The sequence below is a fragment of the Entelurus aequoreus genome, linkage group LG08, assembly GCF_033978785.1.
Source record: "Entelurus aequoreus isolate RoL-2023_Sb linkage group LG08, RoL_Eaeq_v1.1, whole genome shotgun sequence".
Taxonomy (NCBI): Eukaryota; Metazoa; Chordata; class Actinopteri; order Syngnathiformes; family Syngnathidae; genus Entelurus; species Entelurus aequoreus.
Window position 1 is genome coordinate 59,777,980 of NC_084738.1, and position 19,753 is coordinate 59,797,732.

Genomic DNA, 19,753 nt, shown 5'->3' on the forward strand with positions numbered 1-19,753 from the left:
GTGAGGGGTGAGACAAAACCCACTGTAAGATATGCACTATAACTACAGCATAGAATAGAATGAGTATATTGAGCATATATGGATAGACCTACATTGTATTGGTTTTAGTATCTTTACTGTACAAAATGTATCAAAGATTGACGTACCGTTGCGGTGGCCCATGGCTACGGCCATGTCCATGGGGTTGAAGCCCGAGTCGGACTCGAAAGTGGGATCAGCGCCGCTCTCTGAGGGTAAAAATGAAACAAGAAGTTTGGAGATTGTTTGAAGGTGAGTTTGTGAAGAATACTTCAAGGTGTACCAGTCCAGTCGGTACCCACCAAGCAGCAGCTCTACACAGCGCACGTGGTTACCGTGGACGGCGTACAGCAAGGGCACGCCTCCATTCTGAAAGCATCAACAAGGCCGTGGTCAGGTCAGCGGACCCCGGAACAATAGTCAAGCGCGTGACGCTCACCCAGTCGTACTCGTTGACGTCCACGCCGCAGTCGATGAGCATCTTGACGATGTCCGTGTAGCCTTTGCTGCAGGCCAGGGACAAGGCGCTCTCCCTGCCTTTGGCCAGGAGGTTGGGGTCCGCACCCTGCAGGGGGGACTTTCAGTACATGAAGACCTTAGGACACGCTTGTGTGGGTCTTACGTTCTGCAGGAGAAACTCCACGACTGCGATCTGTCCGTGTGCAGCCGCCCACATCAGAGGAGTGAAGCCTTCCTCGTCCTGAGCGTTGATCACAGATTCTGGAAGACAAAATAGTACTTGTACACACCTAGATACACTGTAGTAGTACTAGTACTAGTGTACACAGTAGTAGTACTAGTGTACACAGTAGTAGTACTAGTAGTAGATACACTGTAGTAGTACTAGTACTAGTGTACACAGTAGTAGTACTAGTACTAGTGTACACAGTAGTAGTACTAGTAGTAGATACACTGTAGTAGTACTAGTACTAGTGTACACAGTAGTAGTACTAGTAGTAGATACACAGTACTAGTACTAGTGTACACAGTAGTAGTACTAGTAGTAGATACACAGTAGTAGTACTAGTGTACACAGTAGTAGTACTAGTAGTAGATACACAGTAGTAGTACTAGTATACACAGTAGTAGTACTAGTAGTAGATACACAGTAGTAGTACTAGTTTACACAGTAGTAGTACTAGTGTACACAGTAGTAGTACTAGTAGTAGATACACAGTAGTAGTACTAGTAGTAGATACACAGTAGTAGTACTAGTATACACAGTAGTAGTACTAGTAGTAGATACACAGTAGTAGTACTAGTGTACACAGTAGTAGTACTAGTGTACACAGTAGTAGTACTAGTAGTAGATGCACAGTAGTAGTACTAGTGTACACAGTAGTAGTACTAGTGTACATAGTAGTAGATACACAGTAGTAGTACTAGTGTACACAGTAGTAGTACTAGTAGTAGATACACAGTAGTAGTACTAGTGTACACAGTAGTAGTACTAGTAGTAGATACACAGTAGTAGTACTAGTATACACAGTAGTAGTACTAGTAGTAGATACACAGTAGTAGTACTAGTAGTAGATACACAGTAGTAGTACTAGTGTACACAGTAGTAGTACTAGTGTACACAGTAGTAGTACTAGTAGTAGATACACAGTAGTAGTACTAGTGTACACAGTAGTAGTACTAGTAGTAGATACACAGTAGTAGTACTAGTATACACAGTAGTAGTACTAGTAGTAGATACACAGTAGTACTAGTGTACACAGTAGTAGTACTAGTGTACACAGTAGTAGTACTAGTAGTAGATGCACAGTAGTAGTACTAGTGTACACAGTAGTAGTACTAGTGTACATAGTAGTAGATACACAGTAGTAGTACTAGTGTACACAGTAGTAGTACTAGTAGTAGATACACAGTAGTAGTACTAGTGTACATAGTAGTAGATACACAGTAGTAGTACTAGTGTACACAGTAGTAGTACTAGTAGTAGATGCACAGTAGTAGTACTAGTGTACACAGTAGTAGTACTAGTGTACATAGTAGTAGATACACAGTAGTAGTACTAGTGTACACAGTAGTAGTACTAGTAGTAGATACACAGTAGTAGTACTAGTGTACACAGTAGTAGTACTAGTAGTAGATACACAGTAGTAGTACTAGTGTACACAGTAGTAGTACAGAGTACAGTATATCTTCTTTCTCTGCTTTAAATGTCAACATTGGCTTTTTTCTGATGGTAAGTGAAATATAAAGTGGTTTGATGGCGTGTTGCCGCTATGATAAATAAATGATAAATGGGTTATACTTGTATAGCGCTTTTCTACCTTCAAGGTACTCAAAGCGCTTTGACAGTATTTCCACATTCACACACTGATGGAGGCAGCTGCCATGCAAGGCGCTAACCAGCACCCATCAGGAGCAAGGGTGAAGTGTCTTGCCCAAGGACACAACAGACGTGACTAGGATGGTAGAAGGTGGGGATTGAACCCCAGTAACCAGCAACCCTACGATTGCTGGCAAAGCCACTCTACCAACTTCGCCACGCTGTCCTATGAATCCAGCAGAGGGCGCTGTCTCACAAGTCATGCACATTTAATTCCTACTTGAGGTAGTTATTTACAACAATGTTTCTTCTCCAAAGTATATCATTTTGAATGTGTTATTTGTTTTTTAAATAAAACTTAGTTAAAAGATTTTTGTATAAGTACTTTTTGTAAACGAACATAAGTCACTGATGGAATTGCATGGCGTTTTATATATTTGTGTATACACAACTAAGTTTACTACAAGTTAGGTCATACACTATATGATAGTCTATTTCAATTTATTGACATTTGATTGTTTGTATATCATATACTTGTATGCATATATATGTGTGTGTGTGTATGTATATATGTATGAATGTATGTGTGTACGTGTATTTTTGTGTGTGTGTGTGCGTGCATGCATGCATGCTTTGGAGCCTCTGCCTCGAAAGAAAATAATGGTGCCCTAAAATATGAGCCCTCCTTGAAGGCAACACTTGCCTTGACCTTAAAAAGTTACAGTTTGAGGCCTGCTGTTAGCCTGTCACTCCCACTTATCAGTGATCACTTCCTGCGTTGCTCGGTTACCAGAGAGCGAGTGCCTTTGTTCATGCAACCAACCTTGCTTTGCAACTTCCACTTTCTTCCAACGAATAAGAACAAAAATTATAAAAATGTTTATCAGAATAATTTTTTATTTATTTCCTTTTAACGCCCAGCCTTAGTGCGTCCACTATCCAGTTATTGTCCATTGACTAGATATCTTGAAATAAAACTAACAAAACAGTCTGTCCAGGATTCGAAGCCTTTTTTTCTGAATGTTGCAAACTAAAATGCCTCGATTGGCAGCAGCTTTTTCAGAAAGTTGCTGCAAAAATGTTTTGATGCTTATTTTGTACAGTAACATTTAATAGACTTAGGATTTTATGAATTGCTATCATGGTTTGAAGTGTTCATTGTATGCTTAACCTAAAAAAAAAGCAGAGGATTTCAACAAAACTTGAAAAACATACTGTGTTAAACTCAAGGCCCAGGGGGCCAGATCCGGCCCGACAAGTCATTTAATGTGGCCCACGAAAAATGTGGATACTTCATCTTTCTTACTAAATGTTTTCATTGTTTCCATTTTGACAGAAAAAAATGTACGTAACACATGAAATGTCATGTTTTAAACTTTGATAGATATAGATATATACAGAGATATCTCTCTCTCTCTCTATATATATACATATATATATTAGGGCTGCAAATAACGATTAATTTGATAATCGATTAATCTGTCGATTGTTGCTTCGATTAAACGATTAATAATCGGATAAAAGAGACAAACTACATTTCTATCCTTTCCAGTATTTTATTGGAAAAAAAACAGCATACTGGCAACATACTTATTTCAAATATTGTTTCTCAGCTGTTTCTAAATGTTGCAGTTTATAAATAAAGGTTTTTTAAAAAATTAAAATTAAAAAAATATCAAAAAAATAAAAATCAAAAAAATCAAAAAAAGCCTCTGCGCATGCGCATGGCATAGATCCAACGAATCGATGACTAAATTAATCGGCAACTATTTTTATAATTGATTTTAATCGATTTAATCGATTAGTTGTTGCAGCCCTAATATATATATATATATATATATATATATATATATATATATATATATATATATATACACACACACACACACACACATCTCTATAGATATATCTATATGTCTCTAGAGAGAGATAGAGAGAGTGAGATATATATATATATATTTATATATATATATATATATATATATTAGGGCTGCAACTAACGATTCATTTGATAATCGATTAATCTGTCGATTATTACTTCGATTAATCGATTAATAGTCGGATAAAAGAGGCAAACTACATTTCTATCCTTTCCAGTATTTTATTGAAAAAAAACAGCATACTGGCACCATACTTATTTTGATTATTGTTTCTCAGCTGTTTGTACATGTTGCAGTTTATAAATAAAGGTTTATTTAAAAAAAAAATATATATATATATATATATTTTTTTTTTTTTTAAAAGCCTCTGCGCATGCGCATAGCATAGATCCAACGAATCGATGACTAAATTAATCGGCAACTATTTTTATAATCGATTTTAATCGATTAGTTGTTGCAGCCCTAATATATATATATATATATATATATATATATATATATATATATAACACAAATATTCAATTGTTATTGGTGTGAATCTTTGGGCACCATTCGATTCCGATTCTTTGAGTTGAGGATTTGATTCATAATTGATACTCGATTTAACACGATTCTCGATTCAAACTGATTTTTGCAATGTATTATTTGGTATAATAATAATAACACCTTAACAAAACAGCTTACAGGTTACAAAACCTCCTTTTGGATACAAAAATAAAATAAATTCGATTTTTGAAAATTACTAAAACAATCGGGATTCGAATGTGATAAAAAAAAAACATTGTTTAGCACCCCTAATTATTATATATCGTATGATACGTTGTGAAAATAACAATAAATACTTAAATATCTGCTTTTCACCTTGACTTACGATTTCAAAGCAAGTTATCCATCAATTTGTACGTACAAAAATCAAATAACCGAATGCGTAGGCAATAATATAATGAGGCGATTGTACTTTTATATTCTTACATTCACCGTTACAAGCGGGCCTCTGAGTGCAGATGCCTTACTAGTTTTACACTGCACATACGTAAAAGTAGACACTAGATGGCAGTAAAAGCTCGTACTTACAGCTCCATCCATTTTCTACCGCTTGTCCCTTTCGGAGTGGCGGGAGGTGCTGCAGCCTATCTCAGCTCATTGTCCAATATTACAGAATTATAACTAATAAAAGTAATTGGTGCAGCTACCTACCTTGTTCGATCCTGCTGGCCAGAAACACCATTTCACCTTGAGCGGCCAGCTGATGGATGGATAAAGCTACAAACAGGTAGACATAATGATATGAGTAACTCATTTAAAAAGTGAAATATTAGGAGAGGTGACGTACAGTGCACCAGTAGAGGCGTGGAGGACACCTCGTTGCCGCGGTGCTTGTTGGTGAGGGTGGTGGACTGCTTGATGGGGGAGAAGTGTTTGGTGGTGGATGGAGTGTAAACATGGCGCACTTGGATGCCCGGGGAGGGTGACGTCTGGATGTTGCACTCAGCTGCAAGACAAACACAATGACACAAAGTATTCATCAATTATTCAGGGATCGTACACCTTTTCCATGGCCACATTCAAGCACTTTTTAAAGGACTTTCAAGATCAATTTTCCAGTTTTTCCAGTACCCTTCAAAAGGCGAAAACCAGTGTAAATCAATCAGCCTTGTTTGAGGTCACCAAATTCTGTCTGTAGGAAAAATACAGAAAATCTGCTAAAACTAAGCCTAACATTGAACCAGTAGTTATTAACTGAATGGGGCATAGAAAATGAAGCAGTGTTTGTGTAGACTATTCAATGTCATTGGTGTTTGCAATTTGTGTTGTTTTTCACATTTCTTGTTCTTCTTCTTACTTACAGCACTCAATGACATTGAACGGCACGGATTGATTCACACCGTATTTGTGCTTGCAAACTGCATAATGTTATATAAATACACGCACCCTCAAAATGTCAATTTCACTCATTTATTAACAAAACTATTCCACATTAATATAAGGATAATAAATTAAAGGAAAATATCTTGTTTGTTTCACAACACCTCAGTCACCTTTCATTAAGCATATCTAGCCTTATAACTGTGGCTATGATAACAAATTAACAAAAAGACAAAAGTTAACTTTTTTTGCTTTCACTGGAGGTAGGCAGACAAGTTAGGTAAACAACGAAAATAATAGAACAAGAAATGCATACAACCATGTTGTGTAAAAACTACAAAATCATTCATATTAACTCAGCTCTAAGTTGTGAAAAAGGGTACAAATTATACATTACATGACCTTCACAGTACAAACAAGTCCAATAATGGACTAATAATTTCCATCCAATGTTCATTAAAACGGCTTATTTTACAGGCTCTGGCATGTAAGATCAAGTGTGTAGCTTTCGTTTAAGGAAAAAAATTTTTTTTCCCCAATGTATTATTTGCCTTTTGAGTCAGACTGCCAAGAAATATGATGAACATTTCCAAGCATTTACAACAGGCCCGGGGGCCATTTGCGGCCCGCAGCTAATTGCCACACATTCTGGAAATGCTATTGCAAAAATTTGAAAAAACATTTTAAAAAAGTGGAATGAGGTGAAATCTAACAAGAAAAAGTTGCAATGTTGACACAAAGCTGCCATGCAGGCTTTTTTTAATATTTTGTCTTTCTTCATTTTTCTTTTTTTTGCCATTGCTCAAAAAAAAAAAGATAAAAAAAATCAATGTTATAATGAATTATTTTCAAGGCTCCAATTACTTCACAAATGTCACTTTAAAATGATTTATGTGGAAAAAATATTGCATATATTGTGTGGTTGCCATATAAAAACATCACAGTTTTCTTTGACAAAAGAGAATAAAACAAACAAAATAATAGTTCAAACGTAAAATCGACAGATATATCTGAAGTTGATTTCGTAACTTAAGTGTTGAAAGTAATAAAAATAAACTAATAAAAATGTATCACTTTATGAGTGGGGCACCTTTTGGATCCCAAAGATATTTAGTGGGATATTATTTATCTTTACACTGATTACTCAAAAATAATGAATTAAAATCAATGGTGTCCTGCATTATTGATCTTTTATGGCTCTAATTACAAAATACTAATATTTCAGTTTTACTATAAAAAAATCATCATTATTCATGCGTTCGTAACGTCTCGATTAGTGTAATGTATTATTTTCGGGTCTCCCTATGTCTAGCATTAAAAGATTACAGTTGGTAAAAAATGCGGCTGCTAGACTTTTGACAAGAACAAGGTTTGATCATATTACGCCTATACTGTATATACCTATATACTTATATACCTATACTGGCTCACCTGCACTGGCTTCCTGTGCACTTAAGATGTGACTTTAAGGTTTTACTACTTTCGTATAAAATACTACAAGGTCTAGCTCCAGCCTATCTTGCTGATTGTATTGTACCATATGTCCTGGCAAGAAATCTGCGTTCAAAGAACTCCGGCTTATTAGTGATTCCCAGAGCCCCAAAAAAAGTCTGCGGGCTATAGAGCGTTTTCTATTCGGGCTCCAATACTATGGAATGCCCTCCCGGTAACAGTTAGAGACGCTACCTCAGTAGAAGCATTTAAGTCCCATCTTAAAACTCATTTGTATACTCTAGCCTTTAAATAGACCCCCCTTTTAGACCAGTTGATCTGCCGTCTCTTTTCTGCTCAGGCACAGATGCAGTGACCACAGATGTTGCGCTAGCTGTTCAAAGTCGGGACCCAGGGTGGAGCACTCATCTGTGCATCAGTTGGGGACGTCTCTGTGCTGCTGACCTGTCTCCACTCAAGATGATGATCTGCTGGCCCCACTATGGACTGGACTCTCACACTATTATATTAGATCCACTATGGACTGGACTCTCACACTATTACGTTAGATCCACTATGGACTGGACTCTCCCACTATTATATTAGATCCACTATGGACTGGACTCTCACACTATTACGTTAGATCCACTATGGACTTGACTCTCACACTATTATGTTAGATCCACTATGGACTGGACTCACACTATTATATTAGATCCACTATGGACTGGACTCTCACACTATTATGTTAAATCCACTATGGACTGGACTCTCACACTATTATGCTAGATCCACTATGGACTGGACTCTCACACTATTATGTTAGATCCACTATGGACTGGACTCTCACACTATTATGCCAGATCCACTATGGACTGGACTCTCACACTATTATGCTAGATCCACTATGGACTGGACTCTCACACTATTATGCTAGATCCACTATGGACTGTACTCTCACACTATTATGTTAGATCCACTATGGACTGGACTCTCACACTATTATGCTAGATCCACTATGGACTGGACTCTCACACTATTATGTTAGATCCACTGTGGACTGGACTCTCACACTATTATGTTAGATCCACTATGGACTGGACTCTCACACTATTATGCTAGATCCACTATGGACTGGACTCTCACACTATTATGTTAGATCCACTGTGGACTGGACTCTCACACTATTATGCTAGATCCACTATGGACTGGACTCTCACACTATTGTGTTAGATCCACTATGGACTGGACTCTCACACTATAATGTTAGATCCACTATGGACTGGACACTCACACTATTATGTTAGAACCACTATGGACTGGACTCTCACACTATAATGTTAGATCCACTATGGACTGGACTCTCACACTATTATGCTAGATCCACTATGGACTGGACTCTCACACTATTATGTTAGATCCACTATGGACTGGACTCTCACACTATAATGTTAGATCCACTATGGACTGGACACTCACACTATTATGTTAGATCCACTATGGACTGGACTCTCACACTATAATGTTAGATCCACTATGGACTGGACTCTCACACTATTATGCTAGATCCACTATGGACTGGACTCTCACACTATTATGCTAGATCCACTATGGACTGGACTCTCACACTATTATGTTAGATCCACTATGGACTGGACTCTCACACTATTATGTTAGATCCACTATGGACTGGACTCTCACACTATTATATTAAATCCACTATGGACTGGACTCTCACACTATTACGTTAGATCCACTATGGACTGGACTCTCACACTATTACGTTAGATCCACTATGGACTGGACTCTCACACTATTATATTAGATCCACTATGGACTGGACTCTCACACTATTATATTAGATCCACTATGGACTGGACTCTCACACTATTATGTTAGGTCCACTATGGACTGGACTCTCACACTATTATGCTAGATCCACTATGGACTGGACTCTCACACTATTATGTTAGGTCCACTATGGACTGGACTTTCACACTATTATGTTAGATCCACTATGGACTGGACTCTCACACTATTATGTTAGATCCACTATGGACTGGACTCTCACACTATTATGCTAGATCCACTATGGACTGGACTCTCACACTATTATGTTAGATCCACTATGGACTGGACTCTCACACTATTATGCTAGATCCACTATGGACTGGACTCTCACACTATTATGCTAGATCCACTATGGACTGGACTCTCACACTATTATGCTAGATCCACTATGGACTGGACTCTCACACTATTATGTTAGATCCACTATGGACTGGACTCTCACACTATTATGCTAGATCCACTATGGACTGGACTCTCACACTATTATGCTAGATCCACTATGGACTGGACTCTCACACTATTATGTTAGATCCACTATGGACTGGACTCTCACACTATTATGTTAGATCCACTATGGACTGGACTCTCACACTATAATGTTAGATCCACTATGGACTGGACACTCACACTATAATGTTAGATCCACTATGGACTGGACTCTCACACTATAATGTTAGATCCACTATGGACTGGACTCTCACACTATTATGTTAGATCCACTATGGACTGGACTCTCACACTATAATGTTAGATCCACTATGGACTGGACTCTCACACTATAATGTTAGATCCACTATGGACTGGACTCTCACACTATAATGTTAGATCCACTATGGACTGGACTCTCACACTATTATGTTAGATCCACTATGGACTGGACTCTCACACTATAATGTTAGATCCACTATGGACTGGACTCTCACACTATAATGTTAGATCCACTATGGACTGGACTCTCACACTATTATATTAGATCCACTATGGACTGGACTCTCACACTATTACGTTAGATCCACTATGGACTGGACTCTCACACTATTATGCTAGATCCACTATGGACTGGACTCTCACACTATTATGTTAGGTCCACTATGGACTGGACTTTCACACTATTATGTTAGATCCACTATGGACTGGACTCTCACACTATTATGTTAGATCCACTATGGACTGGACTCTCACACTATTATGCTAGATCCACTATGGACTGGACTCTCACACTATTATGTTAGATCCACTATGGACTGGACTCTCACACTATTATGCTAGATCCACTATGGACTGGACTCTCACACTATTATGCTAGATCCACTATGGACTGGACTCTCACACTATTATGTTAGATCCACTATGGACTGGACTCTCACACTATTATGCTAGATCCACTATGGACTGGACTCTCACACTATTATGCTAGATCCACTATGGACTGGACTCTCACACTATTATGTTAGATCCACTATGGACTGGACTCTCACACTATTATGTTAGATCCACTATGGACTGGACTCTCACACTATAATGTTAGATCCACTATGGACTGGACACTCACACTATAATGTTAGATCCACTATGGACTGGACTCTCACACTATAATGTTAGATCCACTATGGACTGGACTCTCACACTATTATGTTAGATCCACTATGGACTGGACTCTCACACTATAATGTTAGATCCACTATGGACTGGACTCTCACACTATAATGTTAGATCCACTATGGACTGGACTCTCACACTATAATGTTAGATCCACTATGGACTGGACTCTCACACTATTATGTTAGATCCACTATGGACTGGACTCTCACACTATAATGTTAGATCCACTATGGACTGGACTCTCACACTATAATGTTAGATCCACTATGGACTGGACTCTCACACTATTACGTTAGATCCACTATGGACTGGACTCTCACACTATTACGTTAGATCCACTATGGACTGGACTCTCACACTATTATGTTAGATCCACTATGGACTGGACTCTCACACTATTATGTTAGATCCACTATGGACTGGACTCTCACACTATTATGTTAGATCCACTATGGACTGGACTCTCACACTAATATATTAGATCCACTATGGACTGGACTCTCACACTATTATGTTAGATCCACTATGGACTGGACTCTCACACTATTATATTAGATCCACTATGGACTGGACTCTCACACTATTATGTTAGATCCACTATGGACTGGACTCTCACACTATTATGCTAGATCCACTATGGACTGGACTCTCACACTATTATGTTAGATCCACTATGGACTGGACTCTCACACTATTATGCTAGATCCATTATGGACTGGACTCTCACACTATTATGCTAGATTCACTATGGACTGGACTCTCACACTATTATGTTAGATCCACTATGGACTGGACTCTCACACTATTATGTTAGATCCACTATGGACTGGACTCTCACACTATAATGTTAGATCCACTATGGACTGGACTCTCACACTATAATGTTAGATCCACTATGGACTGGACTCTCACACTATTATGTTAGATCCACTATGGACTGGACTCTCACACTATAATGTTAGATCCACTATGGACTGGACTCTCACACTATAATGTTAGATCCCCTATGGACTGGACTCTCACACTATTATGTTAGATCCACTATGGACTGGACTCTCACACTATAATGTTAGATCCACTATGGACTGGACTCTCACACTATAATGTTAGATCCACTATGGACTGGACTCTCACACTATTATGTTAGATCCACTATGGACTGGACTCTCACACTATAATGTTAGATCCACTATGGACTGGACTCTCACCACATCTGCGGTCCCCTCCAAGGTTTCTCATTGTCATCCCATTGGGTTGAGTTTTTTCTTGCCCTGCTGCGGGATCTGAGCCGAGGATGTCAACGTGGCTTGTGCAGCCCTTTGAGACACTCGTGATTGATTGATTGATTGAAGTTGTCTTTGACAAAAAAGGCTTTTTTTTTTTTTTTTTACTTCATATCAACCTGAAGTTGATATAGAGATTTACTGTAGAAGTTAAATAAATTAAAAAAAACATAAATTGACTTATTTTTAACATATTATTGACTGAGACCCTTTATGGTCCTCGGGAGCCCTAAAGGTAAAAAAAAAAATTTAAAATCCATATATTTATTTTGTCATGGTCTGAAAATGAAAAATATCAAAATGGCCCCCACATGCTTTAATTCATGGGTGTCAAACTCTGGCCCGCCGTGTAATTTCATTTGGCCCTTGAGGCAATATCAAGTTAACATTAGAGCTGGCCCGCCGGTATTATACAGCAGCGGTGCCGCTGTAACACCGCGTTCTCATACTTGCCAACCCTCCCGATTTTCAGTGCCCCTCTCGAAAGCCGACAACCATTCTCCCGAATTTGTCCCGATTTCCACCCGAACAACAATATTGGGGGAGTGCCTTAAAGGCACTGCCTTTAGCGTCCTCTACAACCTGTCGTCATGTCTGCTTTTCCTCCATACAAACAGCATGCCGGCCCCTGTCACATGATATATGCGGCTTCTACACACACATAAGTGAATGCAAGGCATACTTGATCAACAGCCTTTCAGGTCACACTGAGGGTGACCGTATAAACAACTTTAACACTGTTACAAATATGCGCCACACTGTGAAACCACACCAAACAAGAATGACAAACACATTTCGGGAGAACATCCGCACCGTAACACAACAGAACAAATACCCAGAACCCCTTGCAGCACTAACTCTTCCGGGACGCTACAATATACACCCCCGCTACCACCCCCAACCCCGCCCACCTGAGCCCCGACATTAATGAACTAGCATCCCAGAAAAGATGGCAGGTATCTGGCTTGGGCACATCAGATTAGATCAGTGTGTCGCAAACTGAGCAGTAAAAAGGCCTGAATGGTTGATTTATTCATTGTTATTTTATTTTCAAATTTATTAGCCTGTGGAAAAAGTTAATGTTGATATTTACCTCAGAAGGCTGCAAATAGAAAAGAGGCATTCCATTTTTTATTTACATTTTATTTAATATACCATTGATGTTTTTTCGTTTGTTTTTTGAAAGTTGATTTTGCACTATTAAGTTATATAAGCGTTGCTTGTTCCATATTCAGTGTTAAAGCAAATGCAAATCAGTGTAGCAAACTGAGCAATAATTAACGTTTTATTCATACACTCTCTCTTGCTACTTCAAGGCTTGAATGTTTGATTCATTCATTATTGTTATTTTATTTTCAAATGCCTGTGGAAAAAGTGTTTGAGTTTGACAGCCCTGCTTTAATTTTTCCATGTGCGGCCCTCAGTGGAAAAAGTTTGGACACCCCTGATTTACAAGCACTTCACCCAGAATTCAAGCATTTTCAAGGTTTTAAGCACCTGTACGAACCCTGAATATTAAAAAAAAAAGACACGCACAAGTGGCCTACCTTTGAAAAGCACCGACGCCACCTCCAGGTCAGAGTTGACCTGGTCCTGGATGTTCTTGCTGTCCTCCTCGTTGAGCGACTTGACGAACCTGGAGCACACGTTCATGTCGAAGCGGTTGGGAAGGATGAACTTGATCCCCATGGCCACGTTGGGGTTGCCGGCCTCGTCCGGGTGAAGGGGCCCCGACTGCTCCGTCTTGATGGCACCCAGATGAGGCAAGACGCGCAGGCCCTCCATGTCCTCCTGGCCGAGGGGGCAGGCGGGTGTGCCCCCCGAGGCCGACCCGGACACGACGTCCATCCTCGGGTCAGCAGTACCACTCTCCTCCGCTAGCAGCCAACCTTAGCTACATGCTAACATAGTGTCGGTATCGTCTCGTTAATTACGACGAATTATTACAGTGTCCAGTTAACGACTGAAAAAACCCTAATAACTATATGTCATACTTTACATAAAATACAACAATTGCAAACGCACTCACTGGCACAACAAAAGAATAACAATTATTTCCCAAACGCCGAGGAGATGGTTTCTGGAGCGGGCGCCATCTTGCTTGTTTGACTTCTTCGTTGGTCACATAGTGTGACGTCATCATCCAATCAAGCAACATTAGCGCCACCTGTTGGATGCTACCAAAATATAAAAAAATGTATCACTTAAAAGCCCGTTTCTGCCACTAAAACTACCTCAATGGTAAATAAGATAATGAAGTCAAAATTATGAGATAAAAGCCATTAGTATGATATGAAAAGTCATAATTATTAGATAAAAAGTCATACTTGTAAGTAGGGATGTCCGATAATGGCTTTTTTTGCCGATATCCGATATTCCCTAACTCTTAATTACCGATACCAATATCAACCGATACCGAAATCAACCGATACCGATATATACAGTCGTGGAATTAACACATTATTATGCCTAATTTGGACAACCAGGTATGGTGAAGATAAGGTCCTGTTTAAAAAAAATTATAAAATAAAATAAGATAAATTAATTAAAAACATTTTCTTGAATAAAAAAGAAAGTAAAACAATATAAAAACAGTTACATAGAAACTAGTAATTAATGAAAATGAGTCAAATTAATTGTTAAAGGTTAGTACTATTAGTGGACCAGCAGCACACACAATCATGTGTGCTTACGGACTGCATCCCTTGCAGACTGTATTGATATATATTGATATATAATGTAGGAACCAGAATATTAATAACAGAAACAACCCTTTTGTGTGAATGAGTGTAAATGGGGCAGGGAGGTTTTTTGGGTTGGTGCACTAATTGTATGTGTATCTTGTGTTTTTTATGTTGATTTAATAAAAAAAAACTAAAAAAAAACTTTATAATGGCTTTTTTGCCGATATCCGATATTCCGATATTGTCCAACTCTTAATTACCGATACCGATATCAACCGATACCGATATATACAGTCGTGGAATTAACACATTATTATGCCTAATTTGGACAACCAGATATGGTGAAGATAAGGTCCTTTTTTTTTAAATTAATAAAATAAAATAACATAAATACATTTTAAAAAAATTCTTGAATAAAAAAGAAAGTAAAACAATATAAAAACAGTTACATAGAAACTAGTAATTAATGAAAATTAGTAAAATTAACTGTTAAAGGTTAGTACTATTAGTGGACCAGCAGCACACACAATCATGTGTGCTTACGGACTGTATCCCTGCAGACTGTATTGATATATATTGATATATAATGTAGGAACCAGAATATTAACAACAGAAAGAAACAACCCTTTGGTGTGAATGAGTGTGAATGAGTGTTGGTGCACTAATTGTAAGTGTATCTTGTGTTTTTTATGTTGATTTAATAAAATAATAATACAAAAAAACTAAAAAAAAACTTAGGGATGTCCGATAATGGCTTTTTTGCTGATATCCGATATTCCAATATTGTCCAACTCTTAATTACGATACCGATATCAACCGATACTGATATCAACCGATACCGATATATACAGTTGTGGAATTAACACATTATTATGCCTGATTTAGACAACCAGGTACGGTGAGGATAAGGTCCTTTTAAAAATAATATATAAAAAAAGATAAATAAATTAAAAACATTTTCTTGAATAAAAAAAGAAAGTAAAACAATATAAAAACAGTTACATAGAAACTAGTAATTAATGAAAATGAGTAAAATTAACTGTTAAAGGTTAGTACTATTAGTGGACCAGCAGCACGCACAATCATGTGTGCTTACGGACTGTATCCCTTGCAGACTGTATTGATATATAATGTAGGAACCAGAATATTAATAACAGAAAGAAACAACCCTTTTGTGTGAATGAGTGTAATTGGGGGAGGGAGGTTTTTTGGGTTGGTGCACTAATTGTAAGTGTATCTTGTGTTTTTTATGTTGATTTAATAAAAAAAAACGATACCGATAATAAAAAAAACGATACCGATAATTTCCGATATTACATTTTAAAGCGGAAGAAGATGGATGGATGGATGGATTACATTTTAAAGCATTTATCGGCCATCTCTACTTTGTATAGTTGAAGACTTACGGTCATTGGAAAACATCCCTGCACATTATAATGGCAGCTGCACTTTCCGTCTTAAAGAGCTAAAAAAAATTATTTGGGAAAGACCGGTGGGCCAGATTGAAAAACTCAACAGGCCGCATGTGGCCCCCGGGCCTTAATTTGCCCAAATCTGGATTAAGGGTTACACTTTTTAAATGGTCAGACTCAAAACTTTATCATAATAATGAACGACATCAAAACATAACCGAAATAATCCCCGTTTATATTTTTGAAAATATTTCCTGCGTGAGAAAGCGTGTCTGTTGTTCTGTGACGGAGTTGGCGGGACGGAAGGCGGAAGTAAACCAAGAGTGGTGGCTAAACACGTGAGAGTATCCAAATCTTCTTGGCGGTTGTGCATAAACTGTTTTGTGACTGGATCGAGATGGAAGGGGATAGTGACGGGATGTATGAGCCTGAGGAAGGTATGGACGTGGATAGGACTAGAGGGGAGAAAGGAAAGAAGGGGAGCGGAGGGCATGAAGGAAAGTCGAGTGCTAAAAGAGCCCATGAAGAAGATGAAGAAGTAGAAAAAAGGAAAAAGACTATGGAAGATAATTATAGGATTATATATACATTTAAATCAAGTCAAGACATGAATGACATAAGTTTAATGACACTGGTTAAGGGGTTAAAGAAGGACATCGGAGAGGTGGAGATAGCGAAGGTGCTTAGGGACGGGCGACTTTTGATTAAATGCAAAAATGGAGAGCAAAAAAGTAAAGCAATGCGGTTGCAAAAACTGTGCAATAAGATAATAAAGGAAAAAATCGAAGTGGGAGAACGAAAGGGGGCAAGAGGAGTAGTGACAGGAATTCCAAGAGGTGAAAATTTAGAAGAATTGAAAAGACAAATAAAAGGGGGAACTGTCAAGATGTTGACAAGAATGATGGCATATAGAAATGGAGAAAAGATGGAGAGCGAATCAGTATTAGTACAGTTTGTCGAGGAAGTCCTCCCGCAGAGAATCATGATTGGGTTTTTAAGCTTTTATGTTAGAGCTTACGTCCCACCCCAAGTACGCTGCTTCAAGTGCCAACGCTATGGGCACATAGCCAGTGTGTGTCATGCTAAGTTGAGATGTGGAAGGTGTGGAGGGGAGCATGAATATGGACAATGTGGAGATAATGATCTGGGGCCGTACTTATCAAGCTTCTTAGAATTACTCCTAAGAAGTCTGCTAAGAGTTGACTTAAGAGTAAATAAATTCTTCGCTGAAAGCTGCACTTAAAAGTTAGTTATCAAGCGTCTTACTCACACTTTCAGCGAAGTGTAGGACTGAATCTTAAGTGTCACACTCAGAGCTGAATTATGACATTACTATGTGCCGTAAACGGAATTTTAGGTGACGTCATTTCTGTGTCCATAGAAATGACCAATCACGGAAGGGAATCCGTTGTCTAAGAATAAAGAAATATCTTGGAAATATTTAAGTGGACAATGGGAGTGTATATTTTGACAATAAACTACAAAATAATACAAAACAAACTAGTCCCCGCCGGCACTCACGCTACCGCTCCCTCTCTTCTATCGCCCACACACTCACTGACGTCACTCACCTCACGGCCACACACATACGCTACTGTCATAACATTTTCTTTCCAATTCATTAATTAGGCAACTAATTTGAAACTGGTGTGGGTGGCTCTATATATACTAGCCCACTGCAGACACATGCAGAAATCAACAAGGAATCGAAAAGTATTAAATCTGTGACAAAAATAATATCCGCTCTGTCTAAACGATACCGTTTGATCAGCTGCTCGTCATCAAAAAAAACAAAACATTGTTTCGTTCCCTGAACGTTCGCGCACGTCTCTCTCGCCTCAGTGCCATCCCCTGCTGGCAACTCCTAACCACTTAAGACACCTCTGAAGGTCTCTTAAATATCGTGGAGAGTAGGAGTGATTCTTAGACTTAAGAACGTTGATAAAAAGCTTTTATTCTTAAGTTTGAGAGTAGGACTAAATTTCGCAAATTCTCAGGACTTAAGTGTAAAATGGCACTCTAAGAAGCTTGATAAGTACGGCCCCTGGTCAAATGTTGTAACTGTGGCGGGAATCACACAGCAGCGTATGGGGGATGTGTCATTAGGAAACAGCAACAGAAGTACAGCAAATCAGAGTAGAAAGAAATATTACATACGCAGAGGCAGTTAAAGTAAGAAATCAAGAAAGTGCAGAACAAGGTAGAAGTGAGAATAGTTCAGAACGAGACAGAAGTGGCAATAGTTCAAGTAATAAAAAACAAGAGGCAACAAATACAGGACTTTCTATGGACAAGCTAGTTGTGTTCCTGGCATATGTCATAAACTGTACAGAACAGGCAAGAAATAAAACTGAGAAGATCAAAATAATTGTCAAAGCAGCAGCAAAGTTCTTAAATTTAAAAGAACTATCTTGGGAACAGGTACAAGGTGAACTACAGAGAGTAGACGAGACAGAGTCATGTTACCACAATCCAACGCCATGTTAATTATTCAGTGGAATGCCAGAAGTTTAGTAGCAAACGGACAGGAACTAAAGGGATATATTAATAATATGAAAAATAAACCACATATAATATGTATTCAAGAAACCTGGCTGAAGCCAAAATTGAGCTTTATAATAAAAGGATACGTAACAATACGTAAAGATAGGAATGATGGGCAAGGAGGAGGATGTGCCATATTTATTAAAGAAGACATGCATTATACAATATTAAAAGAAAAACAAGAACTAGAAATAGTAGGGGTAGAAGTATGGAATAATAAAGAAAGATACAAAGTGCTAAACTTCTATAATCCGTGCAAGAAATTACAAATTCATCAACTAGAAAAAATAGTCGAGCACTGGAGTGGCAATATCATTTGGTGTGGTGACTTTAATGCACATAGCACAATATGAGGTGAAAGGGATTACTGGAATGGGGAAACATTGGAAGCATTTTTGGAGGAAAAAGAACTCGGGCCGTACTTATCAAGCTTCTTAGAGTGCCATTTTACACTTAAGTCCTGAGAATTTGCGAAATTTTGTCCTACTCTCAAACTTAAGAATAAAAGCTTTTTATCAACGTTCTTAAGTCTAAGAATCACTCCTACTCTCCACGATATTTAAGAGACCTTCAGAGGTGTCTTAAGTGGTTAGGAGTTGCCAGCAGGGGATGGCACTGAGGCGAGAGAGACGTGCGCGAACGTTCAGGGAACGGAACAATGTTTTTTTTTTTTGATGACGAGCAGCTGATCAAACGGTATCGTTTAGACAGAGCGGATATTATTTTTGTCACAGATTTAATACTTTTCGATTCCTTGTTGATTTCTGCATGTGTCTGGAGTGGGCTAGTATATATAGAGCCACCCACACCAGTTTCAAATTAGTTGCCTAATTAATGAATTGGAAAAAAAATGTTATGACAGTAGCGTATGTGTGTGGCCGTGAGGTGAGTGACGTCAGTGAGT

The 19,753-nt window shown here is 38.3% G+C and overlaps 1 protein-coding gene across 1 annotated transcript in view; it reads right to left on the reverse strand.

The window, feature by feature from the left end:
- The window catches only part of ankra2 (ankyrin repeat, family A (RFXANK-like), 2), a 16,975-nt gene extending 2,626 nt beyond the window's left edge, over positions 1 to 14,349 (reverse strand). The window contains exons 1-7 of the mRNA XM_062056949.1: positions 13,757 to 14,349; positions 5,510 to 5,668; positions 5,374 to 5,439; positions 641 to 738; positions 458 to 583; positions 321 to 387; positions 147 to 227 (exon numbers count right to left, since the gene is read on the reverse strand). Coding sequence (XP_061912933.1) covers positions 147 to 227; positions 321 to 387; positions 458 to 583; positions 641 to 738; positions 5,374 to 5,439; positions 5,510 to 5,668; positions 13,757 to 14,057 — 898 coding nt within the window. The 5' untranslated portion in view covers positions 14,058 to 14,349. The remainder of the gene's footprint in view (positions 1 to 146; positions 228 to 320; positions 388 to 457; positions 584 to 640; positions 739 to 5,373; positions 5,440 to 5,509; positions 5,669 to 13,756) is intronic.
- Positions 14,350 to 19,753: the final 5,404 nt, after the last annotated feature.